This window comes from Chiroxiphia lanceolata, chromosome 3, assembly GCF_009829145.1.
Source record: "Chiroxiphia lanceolata isolate bChiLan1 chromosome 3, bChiLan1.pri, whole genome shotgun sequence".
Classification (NCBI taxonomy): domain Eukaryota; kingdom Metazoa; phylum Chordata; class Aves; order Passeriformes; family Pipridae; genus Chiroxiphia; species Chiroxiphia lanceolata.
In genome coordinates this window covers 83,349,308-83,370,866 of record NC_045639.1, presented here as the reverse complement: position 1 = coordinate 83,370,866, position 21,559 = coordinate 83,349,308, and the positions used below count along the sequence as shown (strand labels likewise).

At 37.4% G+C, this 21,559-nt stretch overlaps 1 protein-coding gene across 3 annotated transcripts in view; it reads left to right on the top strand.

The window, feature by feature from the left end:
* The first annotated feature begins 4,059 nt into the window (after positions 1–4,059).
* The window catches only part of TTK (TTK protein kinase), a 30,240-nt gene continuing 12,740 nt past the window's right edge, over positions 4,060–21,559 (top strand). Inside the window, exons 1-11 of one of the 3 annotated variants that reach the window (XM_032684265.1) lie at positions 4,060–4,152; positions 6,860–7,030; positions 8,642–8,786; positions 9,027–9,252; positions 13,439–13,545; positions 17,167–17,310; positions 18,732–18,840; positions 18,962–19,037; positions 19,119–19,219; positions 19,756–19,855; positions 20,605–20,701. In XM_032684265.1, coding sequence (XP_032540156.1) covers positions 8,642–8,786; positions 9,027–9,252; positions 13,439–13,545; positions 17,167–17,310; positions 18,732–18,840; positions 18,962–19,037; positions 19,119–19,219; positions 19,756–19,855; positions 20,605–20,701 — 1,105 coding nt within the window. In that variant the 5' untranslated portion in view covers positions 4,060–4,152; positions 6,860–7,030. Of the gene's footprint in view, positions 4,153–6,487; positions 6,507–6,859; positions 7,031–8,641; positions 8,787–9,026; positions 9,253–13,438; positions 13,546–17,166; positions 17,311–18,731; positions 18,841–18,961; positions 19,038–19,118; positions 19,220–19,755; positions 19,856–20,577; positions 20,702–21,559 lie in introns of those variants that run through there. The other 2 variants (XM_032684263.1, XM_032684264.1) reach the window with 2 other exon arrangements.

Below are 21,559 nucleotides of genomic sequence, written 5' to 3'. Positions count from 1 at the left end.
TGGAATATCCCTTTGGCCATTTCAGCTCAGCTGTCCCGGCCATGTCCCCTCCCAGCTTCTTGTGCACTGCTCACTAACAGAGCATTGGAAACTGCAAAGTTCTTGACTTAGGGTAAGCATTACTGAGCAACAACTGAAACATCAGTATGTTATCAACATGATTCTCCTACTAAATGCAAAACACAGCACTGTACTAGCTACTAGGAAGAGAATTAACACTATCCCAGCCAAAACCAGGACAATGTGGCACTTAGGGACATAGTTTAGTGGTGAACTTGGCAGTGCTTGGTGACTGGTTGGACTTGATCTTAAAGGTCTGTTCCAACCTAAATGATTTTATGATCTTCTCCATATCTCTCTCCTGTGCAACTGCTAGCTGTCTTTTGACAATCGCAGAAGTTTATATCCAGTTAAAGCAACTCGTTTGATAGATTTTGAACATTATTTGAGAGCAATATTTCTTAAGCAGCAAAGAGAAAGAGAAGAACAAAAAAAGAACAGAAAATGTGAGAACAAGAAATAGAGTTATACCAAGGGTAAGAAGATTCTGATTCCCCAGGAAGATGTTGTGAAGAAACTTTGCGAGACCCATACATTCCAACTGATAAAGAATGTTGATCAATTCTTGAACACCAGAGATACATCTCTCCTGAGTCCCATGGATTCCACAGTGTTAAAGGTAGAAAGTATCATTGGATTACCCAGCTTGATCTCTTCTTAGCACAGTTTATAAATTTTCATTTAGTAGCTCTACTAATAATCAAAGTAAGTTATGCTAAATGTAACATACTGTACCACAAGTCTGAGCTTAACTGTGAAAAATAAAGGTATGCATTTCTTTCCAGAGCTTATCACCTGTCATTGTTTAAGAATGGCACAAATCAGGACATCACCTCTTTTCCTATTTCTCAGCTTTTTGCATTGTCCTTGCACCTCCTTTTCTCTGTCCCAGTCTCCTCCAAATACTGAACCTGCTTCTAATTCCTTCTTCTCCACTGGTCCCAGTTTTGATAAATCTACGTTCAAATCTTGTGATCTCATACTTCAGTGGTGGTGGTATTCTTGATGTGGTTATATAGGTGCTCTTCTAGTTGTACAATCCTACTTCACAAAAGATGACCTTTTCAAAATATTCCACTTCAAATACCTTCAAGTTTAGCTGTCCCTCACACAATTTCTCCATAACCACAAGCGAGATCCAGCCAATTTTCACAGTGTGATCTGTCACTTCGATCAGCTGCTCACAGTGTTGTGTTCAGCAATTTCTCATTAAATTCTCTGGATTTCCATCTCCTCTCAGTCTACCTAACCTCCAGCCAGGCCCTAGTCAACAGCCCAATCATTTGCCTGCAGCCTTAACGCCATCTTTGTATCAAGTTTAAGGTAAACATTTTAAATCACCAATATAATACATCATGGATAGAGCCAATCCCTGAGGTATCCTTCTGACATGAACAGCTTAAACACTTCTTATTGACACTTCTTATTTGGAATCTGTTTATTAGCCAGTTTCTACACGAGTACTTTGTGTGCATGCAAATCTGTTCATTTTGCAGACTTTCAGCAAAAGAATTTTATCAGACAACACAGAGAAACACAGGTACAATGGTTCTCTTTATTTTATTGATTGAATGTGTCCATCAATACGGAAAAAAAGTTTACTTCCCAAGTCCAGTCACAAAACATGCATCAGTAATCAAAGAAACACCATGGGAGAAGATCCTCTGATAACTATTGTTCTATATTTCTTACTAAAACCCCCAAAAATTACACATTAACTCTCAAAGTAGCCAGTAGCAACAAACAAGTAGTATGTCACAGAAACAAAACACCTAGGAGGAGTTGGAATACTAGACATCTGGTGATTATTCTCACTACTGAAAATCTTAACAGTTTGTTAATTACACTCACTATTTTCAGAACAACTTCTCAGTCATTGAGGTCACTCTGCCATCTAGAATGTTTGTTTGCCTCTTCTCATCCATAGGTTGTAACAAAGCATCAGGAGTCGGGAACAGTCCAGATCCTCTCACTAGATGGTGTTCATTAAATACTCTGCAGAGCTTCTTCCAAATGCACTTTCCACCAAATCAGCTACACTGAATGTCTGACAACATTTGTAGTCAATGAGCAGGAATCTCTTTTTAGATTAGCCCTTCATATCAGCAACATTTAACCTCAAACACCAAATTGAGAGGATAGGCTAGTGGCTGCCAAATTTTCAACCAGAAGGTCTTTCTCTTATATCCATTGCAGTAAACACTATAGTGTGGTATAAAGATTCTATCAACACTTGAAAAATCCTTCGTGACTTACCTGTACCTTTGTGACATTCAGATTTACAATACCATTATTCAAACTGACACAAAATCTTGTCATATAATGAAGTATTTAGAATAATGAAACAAGACTCCCCTGGTGATAACTCATTACAAAAGACTAAACTGTCTCTCCTTTTGTTCATCATCCAATCTAGTCCTTGCTTTTGCAATTCACTTCTGTCATTCAAACTGGTATTACCTTTAGGTGGATAATTCAGATGGGATACTTCTTATATTCCCTATATATTATGACTTTATAATGAATAAAATAATAAGCATGAACATTTATAAGCAAAAAAAGGATGGTATGGGAACACCACCCATATTTTATACTTTGTTGAAGAATACTAAATAGAGGTTACTTTATTTTTTCTATGAGTACTACAGCCTTTCTTTCTCTGACCTTGCTGCTGCTTATCTTGTGCTGCTTTTTTTCAGAGATCTATCCTATCTTCTGTCTTCTATTCATTTTGGTTTTGCCAGGAATCCATATAGTTCTTGTTACAGCTACAGAAACTAAATGACTGCTCCTTACAGTATTATTCATTTACCAGAACAATACAACTTTCTTCTGCTTTGATCCCATCAAAACTACTGCTAATAAAATAATCTATGAATACGTTCCTCAAGTGAAGACAGATGTAGAGCAGATTTGTGCAACTTGTGCTGCCTCTACATTTTCACTAGATTTGGATTCTGGTTGAACACAAGAGGACCAACACAACAAAACCATCAAGCCCACCAAAAATGTGCATATGCAAGGAGGAGTAAGGCAATGCTGAAAAAATATCTCAAGCAACCTCAGATGAAAGTAAGAATTACTCTAGGCTTAGTATAGAAACACTGCATTCCATGGGATCCTCCATTACATTCTCAATTAGGTGTTTGGACTCAATTTCTCTGCTTCAAATTCTCTTTTTGTTGACTGTAGAGTGAGTTTATATCACTAGATTAGACAAGATACTTAAAATCTAGATGAATAAAGAGGAATTAGATAAACTTCAGTTAAATACCAGTGTAGGTATCACATTATCAATATATCATATGTGGTGTTTATGGAAAGCCAATGATTAGCAACCAATCGAATTAATAAAGCATAAACACACATTTCACTGTTTTTCATAATGTACTATCAATCTTGAAAATATTATAAGAGTAATATTGAAAATACTGTAAGCATCAGAGGACCCATGTAAAGAATACAATAATTACTGCGTACAACCAGAATGCAAACCAGAAAGGCCGAACTGTTCTACTTAGTGCGTTTGCATTACTATAATCCAAGAAGAACGGGACAGCTCAGAGAAGGAGCTGCTTTTAGCACCCTTAGGCACACTGCAGATACGGGATCGGCTTATGAAGGATCCCTCGGAGGAAAAGGTAGAGACGTCACCTTAAGGAGCTGATCAGGACACACAACCCCGCTGTTCTGTTACAGCTAAATGAAGCTTCAAAATATAACCTGCCATCGCTAAAAGAGGAAAGCTTTCTCAGACACATAGTTCAAAAAGCTCCCGCTAACCCCTTTCCGTGCCCTGCGCTTTGCACCCAAAATCTCTCCATCCCTAACGCGCCTGCGCACGAACCTCTCCCGCTCGGACCCACAAGGCGCCGGGGCGGGCGGGGGCGCGCGGCCGCTCTCCTCCAATGGGGGAGCGTGTTTCCTTCCTGTAGCCAATCAGCGCTCGCTTCCCCCCGCTCTGACCAATGGGAAGAGCGCTCTAGGGGCGGTGGTCACATTCGAACGGAGAGCGGCGCGCGCAACCCTCGGCCGCGGGGAGGGAGGGACGGGCTGGGCCGAGCAGAGCAGAGCAGGGCAGAGCAGAGGAAGGTAGGACCGGCCGGGCCGGGCAGTGAGGGGGTAAGATCGGCCGGGCCGGGCGGGGTAGCGCAGCAGGGGGGTGAGGGCGGCTGGGCCCCGGGACAGCGGCGGTGCTGATATATCGGTGGGGCTGCAAGAGGCACTGGGCAGGGCCGGGCTCCGCGGCACCCCCTGGGGCTGCGGCCCTGCGGGCAAGGAAGTCTGGTGTCTCTGTTCCCTTCCCGCACCGCCTCTGCCCGCAGCCTTTGTTTATACCGCGGGGCATCACCTGCCGTACTGCTGCTAAGCCTCTCCCTGACCAGCCCTGTTTTGCGTCTTCGAGTCTTATGTTTTCTGTGTCCGACGTTAGAATTTAATGCTTTCCTATTTCTTTTCATAGGTAGTGTCACTAATTTTTTTTTAAATTGATGGTGTTTTCTCTTAGCATTGAGCGGCTTTGTTTTCCTTTTAAGAAAATCCTGATTTAGGACTTGCAAACAAAATGAAAGATAGACTATATACTTATGTAGGTTTTTTTTTTTAAAGCCTGAGTAGATACTTCAGAAACACCACGATTCTGTGTATTTTGGGAAATAGTTGCTGGATAAAGGAGAGGCTTCTTGTAGTGGTTGCAGTAGAAGTGAGTTATCAACTCTATCCAGGCTGGGAGCTAATTAATAATCTTGTAGAATCCAGTCTTGGGATCAGGGTGATATATGGGTTCAGGGTATATATGTGGTATGAGGGAAGCTGAAGTTGGAGAGGATTTGGAGGGCTTTGCTACTCATTTGAAGTCATATTTTGATGACTGCTTAGGGAAGAATTTAGCTTGTCTCTTTCTTATAACCATTTTTTGACATCTGTCTGAAGCAAGGAAAAGTTGAAGGATTTCTTTCACATGCTTACCATTGCAATTTGCTCTTTAGAATTTAGCCTGAAAGCTTGTATGGTTTAACAAGGTCTTCTGCTTTCAAGACTCCCAGGGCTTTTTAAAGAAATTCAGCAGTGTAAAGACTGCTCCTTCACATCATTAATAAATACTAGCTTCTGATGTGATATCCACAGAACACTATTTGATAATTGAATGGATGCTGTGTGTTTCTGAAGATGGTTGTATGTTGTTCTAGCACGTTCCCATTCTTGCTTTGAACCAAGGTGACAAGATCCTGGAGGCAGGAACTTCTAAACACTGAGATGTCCATATAATAGACCCTGATGTTCAGGAAGGGTCCTTGATAATACTGTAGTGTGTTTATGCGATGTTGATGTAACTGCACTTGGAGATAGTTCTGCTTCCTCTAACAGACAGGATTTCCTGTACTACATGTGAGAATATGTACCTTGCTTAAGTGGCGAGCACTATAAATGATTACTGGAATATGCAAACAGAATAATGGGAATACTGTAGAAGAAGGTGACCACAGTGAGTTTTCTCTTGTTTGTTTGTGATAGGAAGGGAAGGATAGTGGGGGTGTGTGAGAGAGGGTGTCAGAAAACATATGCATGGCTAAAGTTCTGATTTTGAGGGATAGGTGTCATTTCACCTCTTCTACATAGAGGACTTACTTGAAGTTCTTCATCATGTAGTATCTTGACAATAGTAGATGTTTTAATCAAGCCATGTGAACAAAGCTAAACAAATACTTAAGGTAACGGTGTAGCCACAATGGTGTGAACATATAAAGAAAATGTAAGTAATAGGATAATGTTAATTTCTTTTACTGGGCTGATCAGTTCACTTGGAGGATAAAAGCCACGTAAACTCTTGGGCACTTGGTTAAAATTCTTACTGCCCTCTATTCTTCCTTGGGTAGACAAATGCAAAATATCAGTAGATTCCAGGGGTAAGAACAGTGTACCTTTTTGTTCAATAACTAAAAAGTGGTTTTGTACTTTCTTAAAATTTGCATTTGGTGAGAAACTGCGTGTGGCTTCATTTGGAAACTGAGCAAATAGTGAAACTATTTAAAGACTGGATGCTATTACTTCTCTTTTTTATCAATAAATATTTTTGAGTGTGTTACACATGAAATCATATGACTAACCTGTACTGCTACTTCATCCATTTGCAATTATATATGGTTTTTTAGTATGTCCTTTGGCTCCTTGTTTAGTGGGTCTGTGTGACGGGTTGAAACTACTACACTGTATTTAGAGGTAGTTCTGTATCTTCCTGATCTTTACATACATATTCTCCATTTCTTGGTTCCCTGTCCCTAACTTTGTCTCTGGATCTTGGGTGTGCTGCAGTGTAGTTGTTGCAGTTGGAAGCTCAATTCCTGTTGAGTGTGTGTGTAACAGCATGTGGCTGTTTTAGGTCTTTGCTGTTTTTCAGGTTTTAGACACACAGCCAGTGAAATTGATGGCAAATGCTTTCTTTAAAGGTAATCATGCAGCAGATTAAGAAAAAAAGGAAACAATACTTGCTTGTGGTTGGGCTTTGGCATGAGTAGAAAGACTACTGGCAAATCTTGACAATACATAGGCAAATATGCCATTAGTGTATTTTTTTAATCTCCAAACGTCATAACAAGCTGATACATTTAGAAGTGCTTGCCCTCATTCACAAAGTAATCTTCAAGCTTTTTTGTTCTGTTTTTATTGCTATATAGGAATATTTTTACTGATTTAATGAAAACTGTGTTTCTGGGATGTCATAAGCAAGGCAAGGCAAGATTACAAGGTTTACTGATTCATTTACTTTTCAATGTCTAACCATTCAATTTCTGATACACAGGCACTTCTTCAGGTTTGGAGAGCTGCCTTTCTTGGGGCTCATGGGATCATCTGAGGTAGTCTGACCCTCATCCACCCTACCTTTTTGACAAGGCATATCCATCCTTCAGGAAAGATTTTCTCCATAGCAGTACACATTGAACTTTGAGCAGTTAAGCAGCACACTGGAAATGTAAGTTTGATGCATCCTGTTGAGACTTTAAATCAAATTTATGCAGAAATTTATTTTTCTTTTTGTCTACTGCATTTGGCAAGCTATCACTGCAAGAAGAATAACGAACCTTTGACATTAGTGAGGAAAATATAGTATGTTTAAAAAAACCAAAATCCATCTGGGTATTGTTAGCAATTACAGTTGTAATGAGAGATTGAGGTATTACTGAACATGAAGTAACTTTATTTTGGTTATCTTGGTGCTTCAAGTTATGGAGAATCTGACTTCACCTCTACTTCGAGGGAATGGGTAGTGTTCAAGGACAGATCTCTAAGGATATTCTCACCCACAAAGAGGAGATTGGAGTATCTGATTCCCAGTAGTCCTTTCTACTGTACTTTCAAAAGGCAAAACTGCAATGTGTACCCAAATTTTCCTTCTGAAATGAATAATTGTCATCTTTAGAATGCCATGTGAACAGTCTTTGCTATAGTAATCACGTACGTAATTTTTAGCAACGTGATCTCCAGAAGATGGGGCAGTTTACAGACCCACTCTCAGAACAGCCTAAGTTGACTCTTAGGGAGAAACAGATATTAAAGGAAGTTCCAAACAAGTATTGAAAATTAAATTATGAATTAATTATTAATTATTCATTGTATCTTTTTGAAGATAAATGAGGAGAGTTCTTTTTTTGTCTCAGCTCAGGGAAATAAAAATTATATTTCAGATACTACTCATTTAGCATATAGTCTCTACCTTTCATAATTATTTTTTTCTGTACAGGTCTTGCTTGCAGCTGTATTTGGGAGGATGCTTGCTTCTGCTTTACTTAGACCACTGAAAATATTTCTTTTTGTGAAGGAAGGGACCATTTTCAGAACTTAGTGCATTTTTTACTTTTCTGCAAAAATATTCAAGTTAGGTCTTAAAGGTCTCTCCAGACTCTAAGGTGCTAAGGCATCTTCATAGTGGTAATGTAGATGGTGCTTTTGCCAGAGTAAGTCTTGGAGTTTACACAAAGAAGCTGTACTTTGAACCTACAAAACTTCTATATAGACAAGAGCAGGCTTAATGTTCTTGGTGTGCCATTTGTAGTACAGGATGAACATGAAATATGGCTACTATTGCTTGATAAGCAAGCTCTATAAGCACAATAATCTTTCTGATTTATGGTCTCCGCTTGTGGAAAGCTGAGTGGTGCTCTTAAAATAATGCCATCTTGTAGTGACTAATGCTCTAAAAATTAATTGTCAGAATTCCTGAGAGTGGTGCCTGGTTTATTTTTTAAATAGTGGGGTCAGAGGTGAATGAACTTAATTTATCCCATTCAATTTTTTCTCTATCAATAATTCGTCTAAAAATAGATCTAATGTTTCTGAGCCTTCCAGCAACTTTTCATCGACCTTTTATACCTGAGTACCAAAGGAACAATGACCAACGATTCACTGTAAAACTAAACTTACTCTTTCTTTGAACCTCTTTAATCTGTCCAAAGTGCATTACCTTCTTGTTTCTGGGCCAAGCTGCAAACTGTACAGGAGAGGCTTTCCCATGGTAATTCCAGTGAAGGTGAGCTACAATAGGGTTCTTTAGTAACTTCCCTGTTTTTTAACCTTGTGTCTGCAGATGGAGGAGGCGGACCTAAGTGAAAGAGGATTGCCGCAAATTGCATCAATCATGAATAGAGTTAGAAACTTGAAAAACAAATACAGAAATGAAGACAATATCACAGATGAGCTTAACTGTACTAAAATCTCAGCTGATACAACAGGTATTTGGTTTTGTTATTCTTTTGTCATTTGGGCAACAGAACTTAGACTGAGTGAAAAGATTTAGCATTCAGTATTACGGACCACAGAGTAAATTTTGTTCCTCTTTGTTTCTGAACTGCGTTGCTCTAATCCTGTTTAAAAAATAAAATCAGTAATTGTCTTGTGGGATAGCTTATAAGAAGTATTTTCTTCCATTCATGTTTGCCTTTTTAATCAATCATTTTTTGTTTTTATGTCAGATAACTCTGGAACTGTTAATCAAATAATGATGACAGCAAACAATCCAGAAGATTGGCTATGTTTTTTGCTTAGACTAGAAAAAAAGGGTGTTCCTCAGATGGATGTTAGCCTACTGAATAGGCTCATTGGTCGTTACAGTCAAGCGGTGACTGCATTACCTGCAGAAAAGTACAGTCAAGATGAGAGCTATGCTCGCATCCTTGTGAGATTTGCTGAGTTGAAAGCGTAAGTATAAATTTTCAATATAAGAACTCATCATTCTGTGCTTGAATTATGACAAAAATACCTTGTTTTGTAAGTGGTTTCTGCAACAAATTATCACTGAGTGTGTATGTTTTCTTATTGGCTGTTTGAAACTGAGCGGCTTTGGTGAGTCAGCTTATCATTTGTCTCCACAGTGCCTGCATTTTTTGTGTATGCTAATAAGCATATACAAAGATTGTTTGGAGCTGTTTGATATAGAGGTGTTAACACTTTCTTTTTTCTTGGTTCTATATGTAAGGTACATGGGAAAAAGCAGGAAATTATGTTTTTTCAGTTTTATACTACTGTGCTTTCTCCCTTGCTAGTACTCAGCACAGTTAAATTAAATTAACTGCGTTAGGATAGGAAGAAGGTCTCAGAACATTGTTCTGTACTTCCATACTTGGAAAATTTATTTTGATTGTGGTCATTTATTGCTTTATTCGGTCCAGATCTGAACAGTGTGGTTGTTCAGATGTGTTCAGATGTAATTTAGGGCAGGGTTATAATGTGATTTTTTTTCCATAAGGGGTTCTTCTGAAATATCTTGAAATATCATTACAGCAGATGCTTTGATGAAGAACTGTAGTTGAATATTGCAGCAATATAACAATTATTGCTGAGCAGGTAGTCTTCCAGTGAACATGCCTAGTCTTTTTCTTGTATGTCCTTCCTTTATTTGACTCTTTGGCATGTGGCTTTGTCTTGCTGTATAATTGTCTACTCTTTGTACTGTCATTTACATGGGTCTTGCTGCATCACTGTTTACTAAAAGCGTACAGTGGAAGTAATCTGTTGAATCCCTTGTTGAGAAACAAACAGAACTGAATAGTGACCTTCTTGTGAAACCTTAGTATCTTGAAGTAAGGTGTTTATGTGTAATTGGAATAAAGAATCTCTTCCAGAAAGACTCCAAAGATACTGAGAGATAGCATTCTTGTTTAAAGGTTAGTTGCTTTTCCTCAGAACAGAAACTGTGTAACATAGGCTTCTGGATCATACTTTGTGGAATTTCTTTTCCAGAATAGAAATTGGAAGCTCTTATCCAGTCACATTTTTTATCTCGTTATAGAAGAGTTTAAGTTCAGAAAGATTATTTCCCTAGTCACTTGGATCTATTTCCACTTGATCCTTAGAACATGGCTTGAAAAGCAGATACTTCTAAGGTGTATGTAGGAGTTCAATATTCTGTGTGTTGTATTGCAGAAAGTAAAACTGAAGGTGCTGTCAGTTAATATGTCCAGTTAATATGTGTGTTAATGGGTCAGTTTGTCTAGTACTATGTATTTTGTCTCTGCTTGGTTTTAGCTCCTATCAAAGAAAATCCTGTCATCTCATGACTTCCTAGAGTGCTTCTGGTTTATTTTATTAGCTATTGCAAATAAAGCAACACTGATAAGTGCTCTGATGCTGCTGCCTTTGGTGGGAGAAGAAATATGCTTTTCAGTAGAGTTCTACTTGCCATTCTCCCACATGTTCCATCTAAACAAGGTGGAAAAGAAAGTCAGCATCACAAACTTCAGCACCAGTGGCAGTAGTTTGAGATTTTGGTCTCTATTGCCATCAACATTTTCTTCTGATCATAGAATCATAGAATGTAAAGGGTTGGAAGGGATGTTAAAGATCACTTAGTTCCAACTCCTTCTGTCATGGGCAGGGACGCCTCCCACTAGACCGTGTTGCTCAAGGCCTCATTCGACCTGGCTTTGAACACTTCCAGGATTGGGGCATCCACAACCTCCTTGGGCAACCTGTTCCAGTATCTTACCCACCCTCATAGTACAGAATTTCTTCCCACTATGTAGCCTAAATTTTCTCTCTTTCAGTTTGTACCCATTATTCCTTGTGCTATCACTATAGTTCCTGGTGAAGTGCCCCTCTTCGACTGCTCTGTAGCCCCCCTTCAGATGCTGAAAGGTTGCTATGAGGTCTCCATGCAACCTTCTCTTCTCCAGGCTGAACAACCCTGATGTTCTCAGCCTCTCTTGAGAGGAGAGGTGCTCCAGCTGTCTAATTGTCTTTCTGGCCCTTGTTTGGACTCTTGTCAACAGGTTCATATCTTTCTTATGCTGGGGGTCCTGGAGCTGAACACAGTGTTTAAGGTGGGGTCTCACAAGAGTGGAGTAGATGGGGAGAATCACCTCTTTTGACCTGCTGACCACACTGCTTTTGATGTAGCCCAGGATACATTTGGCTTCCTAGGCTGTGAGTGAACATTGCCAGCTCATGCTGAGTTTTTCATCAACCATCACCCCTAAGTCTTTCTCCACCCAATGAGTAGGTGTGAAATTGGATTATTCCATTCTTGGTACTGGACCTTTATTGTCCTGATATCTTCTCTAGCTGCAGTCTGCTTTACCAGTACCTTTTGACCAATTATGATAGCAAGGTTATCTGAAGAACCTTTGAATGTACTCTGAAATAGTCAAAGGCAAACAGTGCATCTGTGTCTGATCTGTATTGTACATTAATCATGCCAGACCTGCTCTCACATAATCCTTCTGACTATAGCACAGTGCCACCAAGTGTGTGGCACTTGATGCCTATTGCTGATGCATTGGGTCTTGTTCTTTGTATTGCTGTCCAAGCTGTTGCTGCTTTCTATTGGAACTTAAATTTTAACATACTCTTGGAAAGTGAATGTAATTCATGTTACAACCTTATTTCTTTTGCTCAGACTGCCTGCAGATGGGTTATTCCATGCCTGTCTTATTGCTTTGGGTGATCAGAGATGAGTTCACTAAACCTACTGGAGTCTGGTAACATGCCTAAACTATGATAGATTATCTCATTCTTAATTCCACAGAATTCTGCTGAAAATATGTTCTCTTTAGTTTTCCATGTTGTATTTTTCTGTACTTTTATTTTGAACCATTATCATAAATCTTTTCCTCCTCCCGCTTTTAAGTGGTACCTTTGCTTACCTGTTGAGGTAGGTGGAATTTTGAAAAGAGTTCCTTTATCTCTTGATTATGGATGTTGCTAGTAAGTGTTACACTCCCTTTTTTAATAATATTAAAAAGGGAGAGTGAGTTCATTGAAACATAAGGTTAATTTGTTATTTCATAGTGATGTAGATTTAGGCCTTCTGTATCTTGATTAGTATTAACGTAGGCTGTAGTTCCTCTAGAATATTTAAATGTTGGTGTGCTGTGTGCGAGCACTATCCTACTTAGCAATCTATGACTGAATGTAAAACTAGGGTTAAAATTTGGTGAAAGTAAACAAACTATGCAGTGTGAAATGTCTTATCTGGACTTTGTGGCTTAGTCTCTACATTTTGAAGTATACCATCCTTGCCACTGCTTCTTCTGGCATGTCTGCAGAAAATAGACTTAATCCACACTGTGCTACCGAATTTCACTGATGAAACTGTGTTGTCTAGGAGTAGGGAGAAAACAGTGAATTACCTACATCTGGTAAGGAGTTGGTGTTCCCATAGAACCCTTAATAGAGGTGGCTATTGGATAAATGCTCTCATTGTGTCCTGGTTCTCTGGTCCTATGGTATTTTAGATGTACCTGCAGAAATAACTTCTTTCAATGACCTACATCTCTGCTAAGGGAATCTGACTGTTTGGGTATAGTTGCAGAGGCTCTTCATTGTAGAACAGCTCAGAACCTCTAGCAGAAGTTTGGAGTTCAATATTGCTTTTATGGAAGGAATTGCTGCAGGCTATAACTAGTAGTGTATATAATGTTTCTTCTGACTTGATTAATATGATAGATTTTTGCATTCTTGGTGTTCCTAAAGCAATCTCCTTGTCCTCTGCCTTGCAACCTCCTTGTATCGGAGTAGTTGTGTCTACAAGAATGGTGATGTTTCTCTGGAAGGGCTACAGGTGGGTGTTCTGTACTGGTTAGTGGGTGCTCCGAGGGAAAATATCGGCATATTTTGAGGCATAATATAAGCAGTGACAAGGAATGAGTCCTTTAGCTTTCTCTTCTGGGTTTGAGCATTTTCTGGATTTTTTGAAAGGTTTAGCTTTATGTATTTTAATTATTAGCTTTCTAAGGTTTGTTGTGTATTTGTAGTACACTGATTGCTCTAAGGGAGAGGAAAATCTTTAACTTGTTTTTCCAGAGTTATCTAAAGCCATTATTCAGCACATGGAACTTGTTTCTCAAGCTCTTCACCTTTTGTAACTATTAATATGCTGTCTTTACAGTCTTCAGGATCCAGAGGAGGCACGGGACCAATTTCATCTGGCCAGACTGAACTGCAAGAAATTTGCTTTTGTGCACGTGGCTTTTGCACAGTTTGAGCTATCACAAGGTGTGTAAAAAAAACTTGTTTGGTGTTGCTGTTCTGTGTTGTTCTAGGTTTTGTTGTCATCAACTTCTTCTCTGTTACATTATTTGCAAGGAAACTGGTAAGTATTAAATCAGAAAGAAAAAAAAGCTGGATTTTCTTTTTTTGAATGAAATTTATTGAGAATGTGGGTTCATTTTTGAATGAAAATATGCACACTGTTCATGATAGTTTTTTTTCCTTTTTAGATATAACTTTCAAACAAATGAAAACTGTCATAGTGTCTTCTATTTTTTTAGCTTAGATCTTGCAGTGGAAGGTTTTTGAGTAAGGCTCTTGCTGTATTGAAGAGCGATGCTCAAATTTGGGTGGTGATTTCCCTTTAGATACTTTGTTTGCTTGTGGAACAAATTCTGCCTTCTTCCAAACAGCGACTGTAGATTCTTGATATGTTTTTTATTAAACCAGAATACACTATCAATGTGCAATTTGGTTGCCTGGTACTTGGTAGCAAGGCTGTGTTGCCTGCCAGTAGGGTATTTTTGGGTTTCTTTTCCTTCCATGGGTGATTTAAACAGTGATCTCTGTCACCCTGTTTATTTCTTCCTTTAACATCTTGCTCTATACAGAAAGACAAACACATCCCATTAAAGCTGTTTTCTTATTTGAAAAGAAAAGGCTTGGTGGATATATCTTGATTTTTTTTTTTTTTGGTTGTGATTTGTTTTTCTTCTTTTTTTTTTTTTTGTATCATGCAAGCTGTTGTATACTGCCTAGTATGAGAACTTCTCCCCAAACTTAGCTACAATAAATAATTAAATGAAATTAATCTGCCCTGGATTCTGAATACATTTTACATTTTCATTTCTCTTCATTTACTTCTATTTATTTTCCACTGGTGGTGGTTTTCTCTATAAATTTTTCACTCCAGTACTACTTTTTAACTGTATTTTAGGATACAGTTTAGATGTTCAAAGTGTGTCCCATGACACAGAGCCATTTTGTTAAATCAATAATACATACTCATTTATCCTCTCAACATCTTCCAGTTTTTCTTAACTGATAAGTTTATTTGTAATGGAACAGGACAGTCTGTGGAAACCCTCCTCAAATACATGCTATGTAAAATAATTGATGGAGGAAGTTTACTGAATATGACTCTACAGGATGGGTAGAAGACAAAAATTTGCATATTGTGACTTGAAATTACAGTCTCTCTGTTTCACATAAATCAGTTATCTGACCAGTCTTGTTCTAATATAATCTTGTGGTATTGAACTTCTAACAGTAGTATATAAGCTAATTGTTGCTTAGTGTAGCTAATAATTTGCTTAGTGAACACTGTATGTTTATTTAAACAGATAATAAGACACTAATACTGCAATAATAAAGATATTGTTAAATAAGTGTAATAAAACCTATTGTGTAATTTAAATGTAGAAATATTGCTACAGGTTACTAGTGACTAAATTCATCCTGTAGCTGTGGGATGTTTTCATGCAATAGTTTATCTTACTTTGACAGCAAGTAGTTAACGTAAAATGAAGTCCTAATCCCAAAGGAAATAAGCCAGTTATGACTGGCTTTGTATCTCTGGTGTGCTCTCTGATTTGTATCTGTTACCCTTGAGCTGATCTAGGTGTCACTTGGAAATGTGTATGAAGCTGTAGTGTCCCTGCTGTGTGCTTCAAAGAGGATTAACGGAACATGTGATTTGTACAGTGTTACTTAAGAGTGCCCTTCCTTTTTCACTGAGTGTGTCCAGCTTAGGCCAGAGGGAAAGGAGGAGAGTAGTGCTTTGTTGCCTCCTCATCCCAGTCATTTCAGCAGTGCTTTGGCACACCTGTCAGTATTTCCCTTTGCATTAAGAATGAAAAGTTAATTGTACATTCGCTTCCTTAGCTCACAGTTTTGCTCCAGATAAAGCTCAAGTTGAAGTTATGAAATTAGAGTTGGCAAATTGGTGTCGATTTCTTAATAATTGAATATTGATGGTCTGAAAATGGAGTGCTGTTTTGGTTTTTTTGTTGTTTTTTTTTTACTTAAATACTAACTACCATTTAATTTAAATAGGTCAGATGAGGATCTGTCTTGTCCTTACTTGGGTGACTTGGGTAGTATACTTGAAGCAAAATTTGCTGTGAATTGGTCAGAACTCGTAACTGTAGATAAAACTCTGCTTTTGGCTATGTAAAATGTTATGCTAAGGTGGATGAATCAGGCTTTTGGTATGTGGCAAAGTGGACTGATTGAAACTCAGAAATACTTCTGACTTTACTTTTGTGCTTTGGATCCTCATCTGTTAAGGGGGATGAAGCAGTTAATTTTTCACACGGGTGTTGGTGTCACGCTCTTTCTTACTCAATGAGATATATAATAATAGGAGGAATTACTTTCGAGTAGCAGGTCTTGTTGAAGCAATGTGTGGTTACTAAATATAGCCAAAGGTAGAACCACAGAATGCTGGTTAAGGATTCTTTAAAGCCCATGCACTTGCTAATGATTTGAGAGAAAAAACAGTGTTTGACTATATGGTTAAAAACCAAGTTACAACAAATAAGCACAAAATAGATTTAAATGAAAGCATAGCCAATCTAATTTTGGTGTTTCCTTGTTTTAGTGTCTGACATCACCTATTTAGTATTCTTAAAATAGGTTACTTAAAGCATGAGTTCTTAATACATACACTGCAGTCCCCCCAACCTGAACTGCAGGCAGCATTGACATCTAACTTGAGTTACTGGTGGGTTTTTGAGTGCTGGAGACATGGTGCTCTTAAATATGCTACTATATAATATTAGAAATAATTAAGTATAAATGTATGTGGTACCAGTAAGAACAAAGTGGCTGATGTTCTGCTGCTTTGAAATTGAGGAAGAACAGCATTTGAGATTTCAGGGGCCTTGACAGCTGTAACAAAACATTGCATCATTTTACACTGATGCTCTTTAAACCAGGGAACATATTATGGTTGCAGTACTCTTCTTTCCTTATTTGACTTTTACTTTTTTTAATAGTTGTATGCGTACGTGTAAATTGACGGCTTCTGATATGTTTTGTTAAAACACTCCCTTTTCCCTCCCAGCTCTCTTCAGTATTATCTGCTTATGGCATTTAATATTGTCTAAAATTGTAATGAAACCATATCTTTGCTTTTCACTCCTCTTTTCTTAACTGTAGTGCTGCCTGGAGTAGTGATGTTTTATTTAATAGCTGCTTTTAAATTTGGTTTCTATTAAGTGCATTAAAGATGTTTTATATATGTAATAAAATTTTTGTGTGGTCAGCTCTAAATGGAAGTTCGTAAAAGTTGTATTTCCTTGCTGATACTACAGAAAAAGTGGATTTTAGAATATTTTGTACTTCCTTACAGTTCCTGTAACACTAAAAAGTACTGAGAATGAGTATTTTGTGACATGGTGTTCAACTTAATGTGAAAAATTGACTTACATGATTCACTTTTAACTTGTTCCAGGCGGTATCCTTAAAGTGAATATTTAAGGGGAGAAGTGCCTCATGAACAATGGCTTCATAGAATGATATAAATATAAGATAGCATGAACCAGCTCATTAAAAAACAACATTGCCCTGGTGTAATTGTTTTTCACTTACTTGATTTCTAACTCTGTGTTTCTTACTACTTAGAAAATGAGAAGAAGTGTAAGCAGATCCTTCAGAAAGCTGTGGAGTACTCTGCTGTTCCACTAGAAATGTTGGAAACTGCTCTGCAAAACTTTCATTTGAAAAAAAAGCAGTTACTTTCAGATGAGGACAAGGAGAACTTTGCAGGTAACTGCAGTTCCTTAAAATATTAGTTGAGTTTATACCTGTTGAAATATTAGATTGGAAAAAAATCTCTAGTGTTTTTCCCTTCCAGATAAGAACTCAGAATCTGCTATTATCTAATAAACAGATATATTTATTTATCTTATCAATCTTACTCCATCAGTACTCTTCTTTATCTTCAGTGCAGTGATAGTAGTTCACAGTGGCCATGGGATAGTGGGTTCTGTAATTCTGCAGAGGGTGTTCCTCTGACTGTCATTACATATTTGTAATTTGTAATAGAGGCTTACAGCTGGAAGTGTGAAATAAGAGCTGCTCTTGGTAGAGAAGAAATAGAACTGAAGCATACGGACTAAACCATACAGATAGATTACTTGGAGGTGTATCTTCTGGCACACTGAGGAAGTGCTGGTGGTCATTTCAGTGAAGTCAAATTTGGGAAAAATAATCCATTTCAACTTTATTTTACATATGGACAAAACCTATGTGTTTATCAGTACTAAAGTGCTTGACTGTATTGTAAAACATAACTGATCCTGATTGCTGGGTATATAATTCAATAAGGGAATAGTTATCTCTTGAAGTTCTCAGGAGATAAATTTGTTTGGAGTGGAATTGAGCAAAACACGTGGTTTGACTTAAATACTGAAGTGTATGTAGCTAAACTCTTCCAAGAGTGTTGTCAAACACTTCCATGTTTTTGCATTGTGTAAGGACAGAATGTAATTTCCTTAGGGATATATTTTCACAAGTGTGGTTTGAGATTTGCCTGTCTCCTGTTGAACCAACCTTTGAGTGAAATGCTAGTTGGGTACAGGGAGGAACTCAAACATTTAGGAACAGTTGTAATATTCAGTTATAGTATTAGTTTTTAATCATTTTTATTTTCTGTCCTGTTCCATTTTAGCTGAGGGAATGCCTCTGAGAGAACACATGGCAAAACCCTGTGTGCCAATTAGGAAGCAGTGAACTTTGGGGCAAGTGTAGGCTTATTTAGTTTTTCACCTACGTGAGCTTGTAGCATTAAGTATTTGTAAAATGCTAAATTGTAGCTGAGTTATTTAGAGATAAAAGTTTAATATATATTTTATTTTCACAAAACTCATTATTAATGTAAGCAGGAGTTAAATTGACACTTCATTATAAGATTAATGTACAACTTCATATAACTTTTGCCAGAACTTCAATAACCAAGCAAGATTTTCTACTGGATTAACATGGGGCTGGTGAATGAGCTGAATGCTTGATATTCCCTGACCTCACACAGCTCATAAGACCACTCTCAAATTTGCTATCAATGAAATCAACTGATTTAATTTAACCCAAATAATTGCTTAGAATAATTCAGTTGAATTTACCTGATATGAATTAGGGATTATTCTCAAGTGTCTTAATCTGAATGATTCTAACTATTTTCCTTACAGTATCAAGTACACAGGAGTCTGGGCTTCAGAACATAGTTGGAAATCACAGAAGCATAAAAAGGAATGATTCTGGTGAAAATTCTTCTACTCTTAACAAACTTTTTTCTGGGTAATGTCTTGATTTCTTATTTAATTTCTTAAAACGTAATTTAAACCAAACCCAAACATGCACACTACAGTGTTGTTTGTTTGGTTTTGTGTTTATTTTGTGTGACTTTTTTTTTCTTCAGGGAAGAAAAGTCCCAGGAACTTGGTGCTCTAGTTAATTATCACAATCCATTGAGACCACTAAACAAATCTAACCAGGTAGAACATGTGATGTTTTCTTAAAAATCTTCAACTCTTCATTCTGCTTTACACATCTGATAGAATTCCATTTGCTCTTAGACTTGCCCATTTGGGAGGGTTCCTGTTCAGCTGCTGTGTGATGATGGTGATGATGTGGAGAATTCAGATGTCATCCCACTTAAGGCTAGTGTTGTGAAGAGGTATGGTTATTTGGTTTACTACAGCACAACAGATTTTAATACTCCTTTTCAAGATTGGTTTATTGGTTAATGGAAATGTCAAATGCTAAGAAGGTTAAAATCAACCTGAAGATACTAGTCAAATAGTCATTATAGTTGCAAGAGAAATGGCAGTATAACCTACTTCTGATGTTACTACTCAGATTCCTTGTATGAAAGCATACAAAGATAAATTACTTGTTCCAACTAATCAGCAGGGTCAAAAGAAATGGAGATTCAGACAAAAATAAATTTTGTTCAAAATATCTTCATGTTTGTGTATTCCAGTTTTTAAAATTAGATAAAAGATAGTCTTGTAACTTTCAAAATATTTTTAAATCCTCATTTTTAACAGACTTCTTTGTATTGTTTCTCACTTCCCTATTAGAGTAGACCTGCTTTTCTGTATATTTGAAGCTTGTAGCCAAAAGTCTTCACACAACTGCCTTTTTCATCGAGTTCACAAAAAGGCCACTGTACGCTGGCGTGTGTTGTAATTAACAATGTTACTTCAATAGGCAGACATCCAGCTCCAAATGTACCGCTTTTGTTGCGCCTTTTCCACCGTCAGAACCAAAATCTGATGGGTGTGATTCATATGACCTGGGAGACTTACAGGTAACTTAAATATCTTTAAAATACATATAAGGAACTCACTCTGGCTATCCTATGGTATTAGAAAGAAAGATACAACACCACCTTTTTCAATTCAAGAAAGAAAGAAGGTATAACTTCCCTTTGTTGAGTAATCAGTAGTAGATAGAAACCTTCATTGTGGCCTTTAGATTTGAAAACTATTATACCTAATCAGGCATTAAGAAAGAGCTTTCTCTAAACAGTACCTCTGATGGGAGCAATAGGGGTAGTGTTAGAAATCATTATATGATTTGTGAAGAGGGGATAAGCAGATTTTAATTTGACTATGAGAACTCTTTCAGATGTTGTCACGAGTTTTAGCATGAGAAGTACTCCATGTAATGAATTCCATTTAACTGAGTTTTTAAGTGCTTTATGGAGCTGTAAATTATGGTTTTTGATAGAGGTTAGTTTTCAGCTGTGGCCTTGCATTTTCATGTCCTATATCCTCATTTCCCAGAAGAAAATTCCAGAATAGAAAGCATTTGGGCCTTTATTACAGAAACTGGATTGTGGAAATTCAGAGGGTTGATGTATTTCAAAGTAGCATCAGTAATACTTGTCTGTGTAACCTGCACTGTTTTCTGAAGCATATTTGAAGATGCTTTGTGACGCATCTCTCGTTTAATTACCATAAGGAAATGTCTTTTGGATACTACTCTTGAGTTCTTTGATGCTTTTAAGATGCTTTTTATGTTCTTTAGTCCTTACAAGAAAAAGCTTCGTTACAGTTGCAGATGTTGAATGAGGACAGCTTAGAAACCGCTAACAATTCAACTGTAACTCTCAAACCCGAAGTGGATACAAGTCTTGTGAGGAAAAGAGAAGGTAACTATTAATGCGATGTGTGAGTAGTTTGAAATAGAGGAAGCATTGAGAATATGCTGTCCTGTATTTTTTAAAACAATTCTAAATAAAATTAATAAATAAATTGCTAAATAAAATGTTTTTCAAAAAGCAGAGGTTGATCTGATTGGAATTGGATTACTTAATTAAAATTTGGCTTTTGCATGGTATCTGTGATAGTTTTGGGAAAAATATAACCCCAAAGCCCACAAAAATCCCAGCTGTGACACTGTCTAAAACTGGACTGCTGGGCTTGATGTAAAATGCCAGTGTATAGTGCTAATTCACTATGTCCTTACCTCTTGCAATATGTATAAGAAATAGCTTAAGATTTACCAACCTGAGAGTGGTGTCAGGAGTGTCAAATTACAGTGCTAATTTATACCACAAAGAAAAAAGTTAGAAAAATTCAAATGAAGGACTATAAAATACTTGAAAGGTCTGTTTAGTTTTTAGTTTTGGTGGGTTTTTTTGGAGACAGGTTTGCTTTTCCTGTGACTTTTCTTGTGTATGCTCCTAGTTTACCCTATAGATGCTATAGATCTAACTTGGTTTGTTGAAGCTTAATCTTGAGATGGTTTTGGCTAAAGTAAACTTAAAAAGGTGAGACATTGTCTTTCACTTAAGAAGGTGCAAAACTCCTACAATTTTCTGTAAATGCAGAATATCTGCACTATCTGTTGCTTTCAGCACTCTTCTTTCTGTCCTGTTTACCCATTAGATTGTGAAACTCTAGGTAACTTTTTCTGCCACTGTTTATGTATCGGAGACTATTTTCTTATTTTAGGATTGTTCATGTATTTCAGTTACTGATTTCTACTTTAGTCAGCCCTTTCTTGG